Source organism: Myxine glutinosa, chromosome 1 (genome assembly GCF_964187855.1).
Source record: "Myxine glutinosa chromosome 1, kmMyxGlut1.1, whole genome shotgun sequence".
Taxonomy (NCBI): Eukaryota; Metazoa; Chordata; class Myxini; order Myxiniformes; family Myxinidae; genus Myxine; species Myxine glutinosa.
In genome coordinates, this window is record NC_136261.1 from 98,923,504 (window position 1) to 98,942,628 (window position 19,125).

General features: G+C 42.6%; 2 protein-coding genes across 3 annotated transcripts in view; one reads left to right on the forward strand and one right to left on the reverse strand.

Annotated features, from left to right (window-relative positions):
* Positions 1-19,125, forward strand: part of LOC137426137 (glutamate receptor 4-like) — a 457,447-nt gene that overhangs the window by 319,161 nt on the left and 119,161 nt on the right. The window lies entirely within an intron of this gene.
* Positions 299-19,125, reverse strand: part of LOC137419088 (zinc finger MYM-type protein 6-like) — a 30,259-nt gene continuing 11,432 nt past the window's right edge. For both annotated transcript variants that reach the window (XM_078770921.1, XM_068105274.2), the window contains exon 2: positions 299-2,017. In XM_078770921.1, the coding sequence (XP_078627047.1) occupies positions 972-2,017 (1,046 nt within the window). In that variant the 3' untranslated portion in view covers positions 299-971. The remainder of the gene's footprint in view (positions 2,018-19,125) is intronic.

Consider the following 19,125-nt stretch of genomic DNA (forward strand, 5'->3'; position numbering starts at 1 on the left):
CGAGAGACCACGCCCCCTTTGAGAATGAGCAGCGACTTCGATCACAGACCCCGCCCACTTGATATTATTGTCAGCCAATCGGGCGTAAACTCCCTGCCTTGTTAGCAGCTTCGGAAGAGATGAATCCGCCCCTACGATGAATCCGGATGAAGATTTAATGAAGAAGATGATGATGAAGATGAAGATGATGATGAAGATGAAGAAGATGATGAAGATGAAGATGAATCTCAACATTCATTGGCGGTGTATCTTTTGTGAAATAGAATAAAACTTTAATTATTAAAGTGACACGCCAAGATAAGGTGTTTGAACTTTATTTTAATCTTCATAGTGAATAGATGATGAACTTAAAATGCAACATGAGCTGATAAACAAAACAAGAATAACTTTTACTGAAGAAACCTGATATGCATCTGAACTTATATCCAGGTTCAATGTTCCGTTATCATGAACAACATTAAATGAACAACTTTCACTGATTAAACCCGAAAGTGAAACTTACAAGCCTAATTCAAATGTTCCGTTAGCAACATTGTAGATGTGGATTATCCACATCAGTGCGATGGTTGACTTTGCATATTGGCTACGAGATCATCGATTCGGCTTTGAAGCGGCGACAATGCAATTCTCAGGTTGGCGCACAGGGCCACTGTCTCCAGTTTGTGTCGATACTTGGACTTCAGATATGTCACCGTTGAGAAACCTGCCTCACACATCCACGTCGTCGTGAATGGCATCAGGAACTTTACCGCGAGATGTGCAATCTCTGGGTACTCATGAGACACTGTCAGCCAAAACTTTACTAAGGTGTCCTTCCTGAACAGTGTCTCAAGTGTACCGTCGGACACGATGTCAATCAAGTCTTCTTACAATCTGTTGGACAAGTTGCAGCACTGCTGAACGTCGACTGAATAAGGGTCTCGGATCCACTTCTTCTCCACGCGTGGATCAACAGGAAAGTATTCGTCAAATCATTTGCGCAGGTTCACCAGATGTTCGACGATGACATCCTTCATGTCCACACGTTCCTCAACACTCTTGCTGAGCAGATCATCCAGGTTTTCAAACATGTCAAATTCATCATTGGTCTGTACTCTTCTCTTCCACAGATCCAGCTTTGACTTGAACGCCGCTATCTTGTCATACATTACGAACATGGATTTCGCCTGCTTGTTCGTTTTGCCCTGGAACGATATGTTCAGATTGTTCAACAAGTTGAAGATGTCGGCCATGTATGCCAATGTTGTGATGAATTTATTGTTTTTGTAGTAGACTGCCAGGTCTGACATAGCTACCTCCAAGAATGCGAGGACCTGGTCGCGAAGTTCATAGAATCTTGCCAAAGCATCTCCTCTGGAGAGCCAGCGAACAGCTGCAAAATACAGCACCGTGGTGTGTTCTGCATCTTGCTCCTTACACAGCTCTGCAAACAACCTCGAATTTAGGGCACTCTTCCTGAGATTGTTGATTGTTTTCACTGCAATGTCCATTACTTCGGCAAGTCCAGGTGACATCTCTTTCGCCGCTAATGCCTCGCGGTGGAGGAAGCAGTGGGTCCAGCTTGCCTCTGGTGCCACATCTTGGATGAGCTTAATGACACCGCTGCGCCGACCTGACATCGATGCCGCACCATCGGTACAAACGCCAACACAGTCTTCCCACCTGAGGCTATGCAATGTGATGTGTTTGTTGACGACTGCGAATATTTCTGCGGCCGTGGTCTTGGTCTGTTGCTCGTCACATGCCAGAAGATCCTCCATGAAATCATCGCCATGCCGATAACGAACAAAGATGAGGATCAACGCCTTCTGTGCGATGCCCATTGACTCGTCCAACTGGATGACAAACTTGTTGGCCTCTCGGTTTGCGTACAGCTGGTGCTCGATGTCTTCGCCCATGTCTATTATCCGTCGGCGAATCGTGTCGGCAGAAAGCGGAATGGTGCTTATCTTGGAAGCCGCCGTCTCTCCAAGCACTTCTCTGCACATCGCCTGGGCGCATGGCAGGATGAGTTGCTCTGCAATACAAGATAAATAAAATAACACATGAACATTTCTTTCACTTCATGATTAATCTTGATTTTGTTGCAAGGCATCGGTGCCCAACCTGGGGGTCGTTTGGGGTTTTCCGGGGGTCATGAAGGGGTCATAAATAACATCAATTTGTTGAGCCCATTTTTAGGAACCTAACAAAGGTACATACCACACACAGTATTTTGTTCGCGTATACGCGTACGTCACGACCCCCAGTATAAGAACCGCTGTTCCAAGGCATTATAAGAATTCAATATGTACGATGTGATTGCCGTACATACTTTTAAAAAAGAGGCAAAGTTTAAGAATGGCTGTATTGCAACAAACAATAAAACTTACGAAGTTGTGATGTACCAACGTCTACATGGCACGAGTGATAGTAAGCAAGAACCCGACACATCAATATTCTAAAGACGAAATGAAAAACTAAATTTAACTATACTTACAGCGCCATGTATTACTTTATGAACCTACAAACCGCCAATGCAGTGAAATACTTTTACGAACAAAAAACTTACCCGCAATAGTGTACGGTTTCTTTTCTTTGGCTATCTTCTCCGCCACCAGGTAGCTAGCTTTGGTCAGTCCCTTCGACGGAAAAACAGCCGAACTCATGACTGGCTTGCTGTTGTTCATCTCACGTTCTTTCCGGAGAAAAAACTCCCACGACTTGTTGACATGATCTCCATGTTTCTTCTCGAGGTGCAGTTTCAGCTTTTGGGGTCTGGGGGACTCGTTGGCCAACACGTCAAGGCATATCACACACTGTGGTCGATGAACATTGTGCTTATCGATATTCAAGATGAACCCATAGTGGAGGAACACAGGCTGATACTTTCTAGCCATGGCGAGTACCTTACGCTCACAGCTCAATCTTTCGAATGAAAAGCGATGGACATTCGCGTGTCGGAAACTAAACGTATGATCTGGCTGACCGGATGCACGCGCGGTACATCGGTACAGTGCGGTAGAAGAGTCCACAATATGAAGTTTGTGTCGGCGTTCGTTTGATCTCTGTTCTGTTCAGTCGGGAGAAGTAAATCGTCGATAAAGTTTTTTTCCCGCGATTTCTGAAACGATCGTGCGACCTATTGAAAATCCTTCACGACCCAAACATTAGGTCGCGACCCATAGGTTGTGGAACGTCAGTTTAAGCATTCGAGCAAACATTCCATTCAAAACCGTTAAGGAACGGCTGGCTTGGCAAGCGCTAGCTAGCTGCTTGGTAAATGAGCACACCCCGGGCTTCCTCCCTTTCAGTTTCGTTTTAAACAGAATGAGCGAGTTTCAAAAGTTCACTATGAAAAACGCCACGTTAGCGGCAGGAAGGGTCATGTAATTAACCCAACACTTATGGGGTACCTCAAGTGCAGTAGATCTTCGCTCAGTTCTGGAAGTAAAACTTACCTCACATTTCGGGATTCCTCCAAATTTCTTCATTTAGTGTTATAAACAGCATTTGCGACTGTTAAAAAAGGTAATCATAAGGTTTGTGGTTTATAGCCGGCGAAGCTATAAACGAAGCTATAAAGCTATAAAGCTAAAGCGAAGCTTTATAGCGAAGCTATAAAGTTGTCAATAAACGCGTACGTATTATGTCGAAAACCAGATTATGCCTTGGCTTGAGAATTCCGAAGTGCAATGGAGGCCGCCATCTTGCGGATGCGGAAGTATGCATAACAAATTGAAAAATGTTCAATAGGAGTTTCTTTCACCCGTCTTTGTTTGATTCACATTCTTATGCACCTCCAATTTATTATTAAAATACTTTAAGACCAACCTCGGCCCACACGGGCCTGGTTATCTTCAACGAAAAGCGTCACCAAACACCGGAACCAATGAGATTCGAGCATTTGAAAAAATATTTCTAAAACCAAATCACGCAATGGAGGCCACCATCGACCGGATGCGGAAGTTTGCATAAAACAATTGCGAAAAAGTTAAATAGGAGTTTGTGTCACCCGTCTTTGTTTGATTCACAATCTAATGCACCTCTAATTTGTAATTAAAATACGTTAAGACCAACCTCGTTATCTTCAACGAAAATCGTCACCAAACACCGGAACCAATGAGATTCGAGCATTTGAAAAATATTTTTTTAAAGCTTATTATGCGTTTCGGAGGGTGAAAACGGCATCAAATATTCTAAAATTGACGAAGAATTATTTTTTAGAAATCTCGTGGCCGTCGGGGGTAGTTTTTCACGGCCGGAAATATCCTAAGTTGAGACGGAATTCACCGAATTAATCAAGAAGTAAATTTTATCAATTTTAATCTCATCCAGAATGCAAATGGTACCTACTACACCTACTACACCTACTACACCTACTACACCTACTACACCGACGGTACCTACCTACTACCAACTACCTAACCTACTGATGCCATAGTGATGGGTAAAATAGTGGCAAGAGGCTTTGGCTTCGCCGGCTCATTGCGGCTTTGCAGTCGGGAACTAGTAATATTTTTACTTCTGGTGGAGGCAGTTGGGCTGTTGCTCCCACGAAAACGCCATGATAAGCTATTTATAAACGTTGACTCAATGTTTGTTCAAGGAGGAAAAATACTTTGAGGAGGTGGGATACTAATGGCGTTAATATTGTTTTGTAATAACATTAATATTATGCTATTATCGTTAGATTTGTTATTCGAAGGCCTTGGAAATACGCAACAATAAAGCTAATTTAACAATTATATACACCTCAACGTGCAACCCCATTGACGGCAATGGTGGGGAAAAACCGCTCGGGGGAGAAAACCCCCTTGGGGAGGGGGGCAAATGAATGCGCTGCAACCTTCATTATGTAACCCTTGGTCATCCTGTCAAGTTTGGTTGAGATTGGATAAGTAAGGACGGAATGTATTGCCATTGGTGTCAAAAATTCATCAGACAGATGGACAGACACTAAATGGCGTATTTTAGTGTGATGATGATGATTTTTTACTATATTTTTCCTTCATCAATTATCACTGGGAGCATTTTCTTTAAGTGTTGCTTTTAATTTTCCAGGTTTTGGATCCAATCCCCTTCTTCATTATGTTCATTTGGGGCTTCATATATTCCTTTCCAAAAGTTTTCAAGTCTATCCTTCTCGGAAGGACTTGTTACATCTTGCTTTAAAATTAAACTTGCTAAAACATTTATAAAATGTACAATATTGTTTAGCTGTTCTTTTTGTCAAGTTCTTCTTAATTCTATATACATGGGGCTAAGGCTCTCAGTCATAGTCATAGCACACACACACACACACACACACACACACACACACACACACACACACACACACACACACAGACATACTGATGAGACAAACACTTAACACAGCCACTGAGCTTGGGGGAAGTGCCGTCACTGCCATCACTCCCCAGGATAATCTGGGTACCAGTGACGTCATAACAATGGCGCCGATTTTCTCACCGTACTCAGCGGGGCATTTCCTCAAGAGGAATTTCCTCCTCCCCATGGATTTTAACCGATGGAGATTGTCCGTGCTCTACCTTTTCAAGGAAGGAAGCAGCACGTACCATTTTAAAAGTCTTTGGTATGACTTGAAGCGGTCCAAACCGGATGGGTGTTTTTTAGGAGACACCATCTCTTTGCTGGATGGTCATTGGCTCCCTATGGGAGCGTATCCGCCCTTCACCAGGTGTTGTTTTTGGTCCTGGCAGGTTGTCACTTTGTTTAGTTAGAAAGCTTAGTTAAAGTCCAAAGCGGATGTGGACGGGCTTTGTATTTTGAGATGCTTTCTAGTTTGTTTTACTTTCTAAGGGGTGTTCAGAAAGTAGAAGCATAATATTTATTTAAGGTTTATCCGTGTAGCCACAAAGAAAGTAAGAAAGACAGAGAGATATATATATATACATAGTCACATGAAAAAGTAAGTACACCCCATGTAAAGTTTTGACTTTTTCAACATATTTCAACATACAGTTATTTGATCTTCATTTCAACAATATTGATAGATAAAGGTGATATAATATAACAAATATCATAAAACATTTACATTTTGTAGTCCATTGTATAATTTAAATAAACATAAATGCAAATTTCGCATGTGGGAAAAGTAAGTACACCCTTGGCTCCAATAGGTGGTATTGCCCCCTTTGGCAGAAACAACCTCAAGTAGGCATTTCTTATAACTGTCTAACAGTCTCTGACATCGACTGGGAGAAATTTTTGCCCAATCCTCCATGCAGCATTCTTTCAGCTGTGCGATGCTTGAGGCGTTCTTGCATGCACAGCTCGTTTCAAATCCCCCCACAACATCTCGATGGGATTTAGATCCAGGCTTTGACTTGGCCATCCCAGAACCCCCCATTTCTTTCTTTTCAGCCATTACTTGGTGGATTTACTGGTATGTTTAGGGTCATTGTCATGTTGCAAGGGCCACCTTCGGTTGAGCTTCAACTGTCCGGCAGATGGCCTCACATTATCCTCAAGCACCCTCTGGTACAATGAAGAATTCATGGTGGATGCTATGATGGTGAGCTGCCCAGGCCGTGATGCAGCAAAGCTGCCCCAAACCATAATATTTCCACCACCATGCTTTACAGTTCGTATCAGGTTCTTGTGGTCAAATGCTGTCTTTGGTTTTCGCCAAACATGTCTTCTGGTACTGTGGCCAAATAGCTCTACCTTTGACTCATCTGTCCAGAGCACATTGTTCCAGAAATGCTGGTCTTTGCCGAGGTGTTCATTGGCAAACTTTAGTCTTGCAAAATGCTGGTCTTTGCCGAGGTGTTCATTTGCAAACTTTAGTCTTGCCCTGATGTTCTTTCTGGAGAGCAAAGGTTTCCTCCTGTCACACCTCCCATGTAGATCAAATTTGTGCAGCCTCTTTCAAATGGTGGACTCGTGCACTTTGACATCAACAGTGGCAAGAGCTACCTGTAGGTCCCATGATGACATTCTGGGGTTATTAGAGACTTCTCTCAGCATCTTGCGGTCTCCTCTTGGGCTGAACTTGCTGGGGCGGCGTGGCCTGAACAAGTTGGCAGTTGTTTGGAATCTTCTCCACTTGTCGATGATCTTCCGGACAGTCGAATGATTGATTTCAAATTGTTTGGAGATCTTTTTAAATCCCTTCCTAGGCTCGTAGGCACATATAACCTTCTTTCTGAAGGCCTCAGAGAGCTCTTTTGATCTAGGCATGGTGACGCCGCACACTTCAACAACAAAGAGCAAACCAAACTAAATGTCTGAGGTTTAAAGAAGACAGATTCCTCCAAAATCCTCTCTAACGATGTTCTAATCATTTGCACCTGAGCTGGTGCACCTGATTCTAATTTTAGGTATTTGAATGTAGTGATAAATGTAGGGGTGTACTTACTTTTTCCACATGCGAAATTTTCATTTATGTTTATTTAAATTATACAATGGACTACAAAATGTAAATGTTTCATAATATGTCTTATATTATACCACCTTTATCTATCAATATTGTTGAAATGAAGATCAAGTGGTCTTGATCTTCTTTCTTCGAAAGTGGTCCTTTCGCATGCAGGTAGGTGGTCTTTCTCTCTTCTACCGACTCCTCTCCGGCCTTGCTCCCCCAGCTCTCTCTGTGCTTTGTCCCCCAAATATTCCTACAGGTCGCACAAGATCTGCCAGCAACCCTCTGATGGTTAAACTGCCGAAATCTCGGCTCTGCTCACCTTCACTCTTTCATTCCTCTTTTCTCCCGCCTCTGAAACAAACTCCCACACTCCCTTCAATCCCACTCCTCCCTCCAGGTCTTTAAAACAGCTGTTCACCACCATCTCTTTTCTTCCCCCATCCAAAACCTTGATCTTTGCTACCCCCACTAATTCACCCCAGATCCACCTTGTTTGAAATTCCAACTTCTTTCCTGGAAGTCCTGGCAGTGTCCATATGCTTTATACCTCTCCCACCCCCCCCCCTTCCCATGCCTCCCCCCCCCAAAGCCCTCTCCCTCCCACAGATCTCTCGATGTCCCTGCTCTCAAATGTTGTGTTTGTGTCATTCTCCCTCTTTTCCCATCTTGTCTACCGCTCCCCATGTTATATGTTTTATGTGTCGGTTTGTCTTTCTGTGTGATTAATGTTCGCTCTTTCACGAGCCTCGATCTTGTATACAAAAAAAAAAAAAAAAAAAGCTGTTTGTTCAAATATGTTGAAAAAGTCAAAACTTTACATGGGGTGTACTTACTTTTTCACATGACTGTATATATATATATATAATATGAGACGAGACACGAGACACGAGAGACGAGACATACTGGCGAATAAGACCACATAAAATAACATTTATGATGGAAACAAAACAGACGTCTACGTTTTATTCGTCACTATTTTTGTTCACTACAGTTACTGCAGTATTTGTAGTCAACGTTTTGACTTTACCTTTAATTAACTGTTGAATATCATCTGCGCACTATTCATCACCAACGGTAATGTTCATCTGGTAACAATTACATGCTAATATTCAATGAAAATCAGCAAACCCCTACAGTAAGACATTTTACTAAAATTTAGCAATTACATATGAAAATACTGTCTGAACCTTATAGAATTGTAAACTACCCAGTCAATTACCCTCAAAATTTTAATACGTGCTTGGAGTACATCGGATCAGACCATAGGCCTGAATTAAATCCAGCACTCCCACGAAAGTGTTGAGATTACTTCCAATTTTCAACTGTACATGTGCAATAGTGTAAGTGGTTTTAACCATTGACCCCTGCCAGAGGGAGGGGGGTTTTGAGGGTGGGTAAATGAGGACAGATGTGGAAAATTGCAAGTAAATCACTGACACTATATTTCTCTCCTGGGAACAAATGGATATTCCTAGTTTACAATATTCTTTGCTTTTTCTGAAGGTTAGAACTTATCGAAGGATGTACTCGTATATATACGGACGAGAAAATACTCCTGGAGTATTGCAATACAACAGATAAAAGTTGAACAGGGAAATAAAAGTTATCATGAAAGCTGCACATACAATTAGATGGATGTTGTTTCAATTATTTTTGGTATGCACACTCTCAGCTCATGGAAGAGCGAGCTGACAGTGGGTACAGGGCAATGCATGAAGAATTCCGCGCATTGGCACAACAGCCACAGCCACACCCGTAAAGCACATTGTATTTTCAGTGTTCCCATGATGTTCTTATTAACTTTTTCTATCGTGATTGTTTGCCATACTTCACTGTTTTTTAATGACGGGAAATCAAGGGAATAGATGAACCGGAAAATGAGAGAAGAAACCGAGGTGGGAATTACTGCTGGTAGTAAAGATTGTAGGTAGCAAAGGAGGATGACCGAAGGTGTTGGTGTACTGCCAGGAAGGCAATTCCACAAGTGGGAGTAAAACAGAACGCAGTGGAGTTGAGCACTCAACCCCGATTTTAGGAGTTTGAAAAGGAAGCGGTTACTGGAAGGGTGTGCGCCTCATGGAGGATCAGAGGGATGAAAAAAGAGGGAACAAGACCAGAAGAGAAGCGGTGAAAGATATTTTAAAAGATCTGCCAGCAACCCTCTTCTGGTTAAACTGCCAAAATCAAGACTCTCTGCTCACCTTCACTCTTTCATTCCTCTTTACCCCCACCTCTGGAACAAACTCCCCCACTCCCTTCAATCCCACTCCTCTCTCCAGGTCTTTAAAACAGCTGTTCACCACCATCTCTTATCTTCCCCGATCCAAAACCTTGATCTTTTCTACCCCCGTTAATTCACCCTAGATCCACTTTTTTGAAATACCGACTTCTTTCCTGGAAGTCCGAGCAGTGTCCATGTGTTTTATACCTCTTTCACCCCCAACCCCCCTTCCCGTTCCTCCTCCCCCCAAGCCCTCTCCCTCCCACAGATCTCCCGATGTCCCTGTTGTACTTCTGTGCTTCCCTCTCTCTCCCCATCTTGTCTCCCGCTCCCTTATATGTTTTTTGTGTCCGTTTGTTTTTTGTTATTAATGTTAGCTCTTACACGAGCCTCGATCTTGTATCCCTCCCCCCAAAAAAAACACTTCTGTAATGAGAATTCTTCTTCTGGGATATTTTAAAAACCATTTTGAAATGAAATATTTATTTTGCAAGTTGGTGCTGAATTGTAAGCATTGAACTCGTCATCCTCTACTTGGTCTTATGGCACCATTAATTCTAAGTTATATTGCACATAATTGCTTTCGGCAATAATGTTTTTTTTCATCGAAAGTTTTACATGTCATTTTTTTTTATTTGTCGCTCATTTCACACATTGCTTCATTGCTGAATCTCACTTTCTGAACTCGATATATGCAAGCTTATACAACACCATTACTGCAGCAACGAGAACTGCACTCGGTGGAGAGCATAACTCCGCCAGGTTGAACAGTTTACGTTTTGTATCCACTGATAGGCCCCGATCTGGATTCGAACCTGAACCAAAATCGAAGCGTCTTATTTTTGTAGCTGTACCATCTCATCCACCGAATATTGTTATAATCCGTCCAGAACGTTTTGAAGTATCATGCTATATATCGTTTTTGATCCTATCACTGAATAGTGAAGAATCAATTACAACATTTTAAAATACTAGTATCCGAATCCACATTCAGATCTTCACCAAAATTGATTACATCCTTCCTTGTCACACATCCAACCTGTCCACCAAGTTTGGTCCGAATTCATTCACAACTTTTTGAGATATTGTGCTATATATTGTTTTTTTGCCCTATCTCTCAATGGTGGAGAATCATTTTAAAATTTCTCTGATCCAGATCCGAATCAGGATCTTCACCAAAACCTAATCATTTCGTCCTTGTCACATACGCAACCGCTCCACCAAATTTCAGCCAAATCCGTCCTCAACTTTTTGGGATATCCTGTTCACAAGCAAATAAACAACAAAGACGTCATGCAGAGCACGATACTTGCAAAATCCACCCATCCCCAAAATAAAAAGTTGCAGTGGATACATCAAATTGACCATTTTATTAATATTATAATTGACGATCTGAATCAAAGCTCAGGTCAAACAGATTAAAATTGATGATTTTTCAGATGAAAGTTGATGACATTAGAAGTTTGACCTCGAGTTGACCTTTGAGCTTTTGACCTCAAAAAATAGTTCGGTTTCCCAATTTAGTGACTCAATATGCAAATTCTGTTCAATTTTTAAGTTAATCGGATGAAAAATGGCGATTTTAGAAATTCAAGATGACTTTTGACCTCAAAATCAATAGGCTTCTTCCTTTTGACGAACTCTACCATCTAGTGAAGTTTCGTGGAGATCGGTCTAAAATTGTGACCTGTAGGCGATTGATGGACAGACAAGGACAGACAAAGAGACAGACAGAATCACACACAAGTCCAACCAATATACTTGATAAATCTTCGATTTTGCAAGTAACAAACAGGTCTGCCCAGACAGCCAAACAAACATACAGGTGTATAAACATAACCTCTATCCACCTTCGTGATGGGGGGGGGGGGGGGGGAATCTACCTGATTTATTAACACATGTGTAATGACAGTTATATACAAGTACACATTCGCATAAATAAATACGAAACAATTACCAGACATTTGAACACAAATAATCAAACAATTCCGTTAGTGGTCGAAGTTCGCATAAAGGCTTCTTCTTCTTACTGAACGTCATCATACTTAACTCAGAAACGTGGTGAACGGCACATTCACCAGCATATATTCAACGAAAAGGTAAAATGATGATTTGACATTTGTGATGGACTTTGATTTGGATGTAATTACTTTTCCATTATATTTGACCTCATTTCAAATACAAGGGCATGCCCGTACTATATATAAGCTAGGACGTGCCCGTACGTGGGTGCCCGTTCCTTGCCAAAAAAAAAAAAAAAAATTTGTGTAGGGGTGTGTGTGTGTAAACATCCTAGGGCGTGCCCGTACGTGGGTGCAAAAAAACATGCGTGCAAACAACAACAACAAAAAAAAACTTTGAAACCACGTGGCAGTAACGACCACAGAACCCCCCCCCCCTCTATTTACATGAATGGTTTGGTCCATTCGCAACGACCACAGAACCCCCCCCCCCCCTCTATTTACATGCAATGGTTTGGTCCATTCGCAACGCCAAAGCGAACGGCGAACGGCTAAATCGCCATAGCTCGGTAAGTACTTGTCCGATTAATTTCAAACCTTGAAAAGGCACATCCTCGGGTCCCCAGCAATATACCTGGCAAGTTTCAAGTATATCGGACCGGTAGTTGTCGAGAAACAGCGGTCACAGACAAACATACACACATACACACATACACACATACACACATACACACATACACACATACACACAGAGATTAATGGAATTATAGATAGATGTTAATGTTTCTTTTTCGCTTGAGCAACGCCGGGTACTCCAGCTATAAATACTTTTATACTTTACTCGGGGAACAAATACAAATACAACTTTGTCCTGGAGGGTAACATAGGCGACGTGGCCGCGGCCTCATGCGGGGGTCTGGGGGGCCGGGGGAGGGGTGTAAGTTGTCCATGTAAATGTGTACTGTGTAGCACCACAAGGTGGTTACAGCAAAGGGTATTACAACTTCCTTTTTGTCGCACCGCGGAGCGAAAGGGGGACTATGGTTTTCCCCTCCGTCCGTGTGTCCGTCCGTGTGTCCGTCCGTGCGTGCGTGCGGGTGTGCATGCGTGCGTAAGCGAAGGACCGAATTCTAATTTGGTGTGTGGCTTTATCTAGGCATAAGGAAGAACGCTACTGAATATTGGGTCGCCACGTCAAAATCCAAGATGGCCGCCGCCACATGTTTGTCTGAACCTTGTGAGCAGAATATCTTGAAAAATTAGCGAAGTACCAACTTCGAATCTGGTGTGCGGGTGTATCTAGGCATAAAGAAGAACGCTATTGAAAATTGGGTCGCCACGTCAAAATCCAAGATGGCCGCCACCATATATATGTCTGAACCTTGTGAGCGAAATATCTTGAAAAATAAACGAACTTCTAATCTGGTGTGTGGGTGCATCTATATATATAAAACACCGTTTGTGTGTGTGTGTGTGTGTGTGTGTGTGTGTGTGTGTGTGTGTGTGTGTGTGTGTGTGTGTGTGTGTGTGTGTGTGTAATGTTACCGATAGACTCCGAAACGGAGAGGCTCACGTGCTTGATATTTGGCATAGACATGGCCATTGAGCCTGGGACGAACATGGCCGACCTCAAAATATTTGACGATCCATATTTTTTATTCATATTTACCTCAGCACATTTCAGCGAAGTACCCACTAATCTCAGCCGGTGTCAGAACAGCTCGCTGATTCGCTCAGAGCGATCACGTGATGTTCCATCCCCACCGCTAGACTGATTCGCTCAGAGCGATCACGTGATGTGACCATTGCCATTCACTCCACATAGGTGGAGATGCAGTTACCGGGCGCCATCTTGGTTGGCATTCGATGCTGGGCGATGGTGATTTCCGTCACACGCTTGCACGTAATTCAGAGCGAAAAGCGATCGTGTTTTTTGTCAATTTTGTGCGATATGAATTAAATGTCTTTGATAGGGACCGGTAATTCCGCCAGGGGCGCTGCGCGCACTACTTACGTCACGCTGTGCATGGCACTCTGTGACCGCCGTTGCGGTGCAATGCTTTGCGGACAAATCGTTTTTATGCCATGGTATGCCATATTTTGGACTTAACCACTCTTCATGACTGATCATGTGACATCTACACACTCATGGCTACCACCGAGACGGATCCTGGTTTCACGTGAGTAATATTTACCATATTTGCTCGATTTTTGAAACCGATGCATGCAAATATCGTGTCTATACCACACCTAAAATATTTTTTAGAAAGAATAAGCACATCTCCCCTTTGAAAGTGCCCCCTGAAGTGTGTCCAGGTGGAATTTCTAAGTCGTAGGTCTTAGCAACTCTCAGCAATCTTTTACCGCATGGATTTATCTCGAGTATTTACTAAACTGTGCTAAGTTGAAGTTGCATACATATTTCAGCAGTTTTCAATGTAAATCGGTGTAATGTAACCTCCCCCCTCCCCTCCCCCCTACCCCTCCCCCTCCCCTCCTACCCCTCCACCCCCTCCTACCCCTCCCCCCTCCCCACCTCCTTCCTCACCCCTCCCTGTCCTGCCTTCCCCCCCCCCCCCCCGCACTCCCCCCTGCCCCCCCCCCCCGTCTTTGCCGGGTACTCCTGCTAGCAACAAATAACACAATGACATATGCTAAGCATATGTGGTGCATTTTCGATGTCATTGAACAGGAAGAAGACTATCTTGTTAAAGCCAATCCATCCATAGAAGTAAAACGTGTGTATGAATTTACAAAGAGAACCAAATAGTTTCTCCTCAGTAACAGTGGCAGTGTCATTCATGGCAGTTGCAGCCATGAAAATCTGCAACAACTCCATAGCAAGCTCCTGTCACAATCCTTCAAAGTTGCAAAACGGGGGGACACATTGGTTCAGATGATGCATCACTGGGCAATGTGGACTTTTTCACCATTTTAAGGCTTAATGGGAAAAGAGAAGCCTTCCAACCTGCAAGAATGAAATGCTAGACATAGCATCACCACAGCCATTTGGAACCATTCCGAATGCACAGATTGCTCGCTATACTGAACCAATCTTTTCAACTGCACCGGAATTGGAAGTAGCAAGGCCCGAGAGAACCAGTAAACAGTAGCCTTCTGCCGTAATCTCCAGAGTTCAATAAAACAACAAGTTTGCACAGTACCAGTGTTAATTTATAATGTTTACACTCTTTTTTGAAATTATAACCTCTTACAAACTGAAATCAAGATCCAAGTATGATTGGAAGTAATAAAAGTCTGAACAGGAAAAAAACGAGTACAATCATACTGTATATCACCTCACCTGCTCAAAAAAAGACTCATTAAACCCCAAGATCCTTAAGAACCCCAAGACCCTCATGACCCCTTTTGTCTTTAAGACCATTTCAATGCTGAATATCAAATCAACCCCCTTAACTTGACGAGGCAGCAGTGCACAGATTGAGTCCCATCATAGTACTTGCTGCACGACCGACCAGCACCAAGTGTCACCTGCCACGTGAGGACAATGGTCTCCCCCCTGCTGATCACCAGTCAGGAGGTTTGTAGCCTGGTATATTAAAATCAACCAAAGATGCACACTGACGCATAATTTATGCACATGGCCTCAGTGTGCTGCTCTCGTTGATGCAGTATATCTACAAATCACCATGCATACTTTGTAAATTAAAGACATCTCCACGTACTCTACAAGCAAAAGATACAATATATATACACTATACTGTATATATATACAGTCACATGAAAAAGTAAGTACACCCCATGTAAAGTTTTGACTTTTTCAACATATTTCAACATACAGCAATTTGATCTTCATTTCAACAATATTGATAGATAAAGGTGGTATAATATAACACATATCATGAAATATTTACATTTTGTAGTCCATTGTATAATTTAAATAATCATAAATGCAAATTTCGCATGTGGAAAAAGTAAATACACCCTTGCCTATAATAGGTGGTATTGCCCCTTTGGCAGAAACAACCTCGAGTAGGCATTTCCTACAACTGTCTACCAGTCTCTGACATCGACTGGGAGAAATTTTTGCCCACTCCTCCATGCGGAATTCTTTCAGCTGTGCGATGTTTGGGGGGTTTCTTGCATGCACAGCTCGTTTCAAATCCCCCCAAAACATCTCTGGGATTTAGATCCGGGCTTTGACTTGGCCATTCCAAAACCCTCCATTTCTTTCTTTTCAGCGATTCCTTGGTGGATTTACTGGTATGTTTAGGGTCATTGTCATGTAGCAAGGTCCACCTTCGGTTGAGCTTCCACTTTCTGACAGATGGCCTCACGTTATCCTCAAGCACCCTCTGGTACAATGAAGAATTCATTGTGGATTCTATGATGGTGAGCTTCACAGGCCCTGATGCAGCAAAGCTGCCCCAAACCATAATATTTCCACCACCATGCTTTCCAGTTGGTATCAGGTTCTTGTGGTCAAATGCTGTCTGGTTTTCGCCAAACATGTCTTCGGGTACTGTGGCCAAATCGCTCTACCTTTGACTCATCTGTACAGAGCACATTGTTCCAGAAATGATGATCTTCTGGACAGTCGAATGATTGGCCTGGTCTTAACAAGTTGGCAGTTGTTTGGAATCTTCTCCACTTGTACATGATCTTCCGGACAGTCGAATGATTGATTTCAAATTGTTTGGAGATCTTTTTACATCCCTTCCCAGACTCGTAGGCAACCTTCATTTAACCTTCTTTCTGAAGGCCTCAGAGAGCTCTTTTGTTCTAGGCATGGTGACGCCACACACTTCAACAACAAAGAGCAAACCAAACTAAATGTCTGAGGTTTAAATAAGACAGGTTCCTCCAAGATCCTCTCTAACGATGTTCTAATCATTTGCACCTGAGCTGGTACACCTGATTCTAATTTTAGGTATTTGAAGTAGTGATAAATGTAGGGGTGTACTTACTTTTTCCACATGCGAAAATTGCATTTATGTTTATTTAAATTATACAATGGACTACAAAATGTAAATGTTTCATGATATTTGTTATATTATATCACCTTTATCTATCAATATTGTTGAAATGAGGATCAAATAGCTGTATGTTGAAATATGTTGAAAAAGTCAAAACTTTACATGTGGTGTACTTACTTTTTCACGTGACTGTATATATAAGTTCAAAACACACCTGGTCACAAGTGTGCCACACACACATCACGCACATCCACACACATCCACACACAACACCAACCAACCACCTACCTTTATAACCTCATCACTTACGCGATAACAGCCCACTGAGCTATTGAGTCTCTGGGATACCCTCAGAGATGTCTCACACTAACAATGCGAGCTTTATAATTGCCGATGTCATACGTGCCTGCAAGGTAGACCCCGGATGTGAGTGTATGTGAGAGAAATGGAGATGTGTGAATGGTGTGTGTGTTTGTTGCAGGAGTAGGTGTGGTTTTGCATGAATGTCTTTTTGTTTGAGTGATGCTATATACATATATAATATATACGAGGTTCGTGGGTTCGAGTCCCGGGTTGAGTCAGAATTTTTTCACACTAGCCTCACGCAGGAATTTACTTCCTGTTTAATAAATTGTTAGATGAGTTCATCTTCAATGCACTTTCACACACTTACGTACACATACATACACTCACATCCGGGGTCTGCCGAGCAGGCACGTAAGACATCGGCAATTATAAAGCTCGCAGTGTTAGTGTGAGAAATCTCTGAGGATATCCCGGAGACTCAATAGCTCAGTGGGCTGTTACCGCATAAGTGATGAGGTTCCTGGGTTCGAGTCCTGGGTTGAGTCAGAATTTTTTCACACTAGCCCCACGCAGGAATTTACTTCCTGTTTATTAAAAAAAAAAAATATATATATATATATATATATATATATATATATATATATATATATATATATATATATATATATATTTTTACGTGCTCCTTCCCAAACCCCAGCCACAGTGTACCTCCAAGCCCTGAAAGGAGTCATGGCAGAAAGATGTGCTATTATGTGTGTCAATGACCAATGGTGAAACCACACCAATCAATAATTGTTACCAAAACCAAGTATTGTATTAAAACCACACAATAATAACAAATAACGCACGAACAAAAAAACCTCACTTGCACAGCAAACACCATATAATTTCTCTGATGGTACCACCAATTCCTGAAACAATCGCTCACGGTATTCCCACGTGAGCAATCGGTAACATCCCCCAAAGTCACTGTGTCACGATACCAGGCCAAAGTCGATCCCCTTGGCTCTCACGATCACAAGAAAAGGTCGTACTGAGACCTGAACCCAGAACGGCTAACACTAGAGCCGCTTGGTGAGGTTCCGGGCCGACGTCGGTCCGGTAAAAGTTCACCCAAAAGGCGACTAGGAATTCACACCTTCGGTTCACCAGACAATGACACTGACATTAACGATCAGCGGTTCCCAAGTGGAGAACTGCGAAGAACCGCGAGTTCCCAAGCGAAATCCACGACACACACAAGAACCAGGCGAAGGGCTGGTGCGAGGTGAAATGGCTGGTGCGAGGTGAAATGGCGGACGGGCCCGTAATGGAGGTGTACCTGCTCTCCAGCGATGATTCACTTTCGGAACCAAAAGCAAAACCCATCACACAAGTTTATTTGCCACAGCAATAACGACGCTGTCACAGGAATCCCTTTCCGGGGGAAACCAATATCTGCTCGTGACCAATGTCCACCAGCGTCCGCTCGACACTTCGAAGCAGATAAGCCTTCCTTTCCCGATCTCACTCGATCCACTCGCCCGCCTCTTCTTCTTCCTCCGTTTTTGCCCTCACCCATCTCGTTTTCCTTCTGAGACATTATTTTTTACCTTTGAAGACAGTTATCTCCATTTCACACTCAAACTGTAACAATAATAGTACATGAAACTAAAAATGCTTCAAGTGGCTGACAACCACAAAGACGGAAGTGACGAATCCGTAACACTCCCCACCCTCAAGAAAGAAAGTTTGAACAAAGTGAAAACTTTCTTTTCATGCAAAAACCCTTTTTAACAAACAAAAGTAAAACTCACACCCAAACACTACCAATCAACCTATGGCTGACCAACTCACGTGAGCAACAATAACTAATATTCCTCAGAATAAATCAACAAAACTTCCAAACAACCTACAGGAATTTTCAAAGTTAGTTCACTCTGGATAAAGCATCGGCAACGACATTGTCCCTGCCCTTTACATGCTCAATTTCCAAGTTGAACTCCTGCAAAGACAAACTCCATCTCATCAACCTCTGATTTTTATTTTTCATTTTTTGAATGAAGGTTAAGGGGTTGTGATCAGTGAAGACTTTTATAGGAAAGGTAGTAGTTCCCAGATACACCTCATAATGCTGAAGCGCTAGCAGGAGAGCAAGGGTCTCTTTTTCCACAGTGGCATAATTTGCCTGATGTTTGTTAAACTTTTTGGAGTCGTAGCACACCGGGTTATCCACGCCATCATCATCTTCCTGTAATAGAACTGCCCCAGCCCCCACATCACTTGCATCAATGGCCAACTTGAAAGGTTCTTGAAAATCCCACGCTGCTGGGACAGGAGAGCTCATTAATA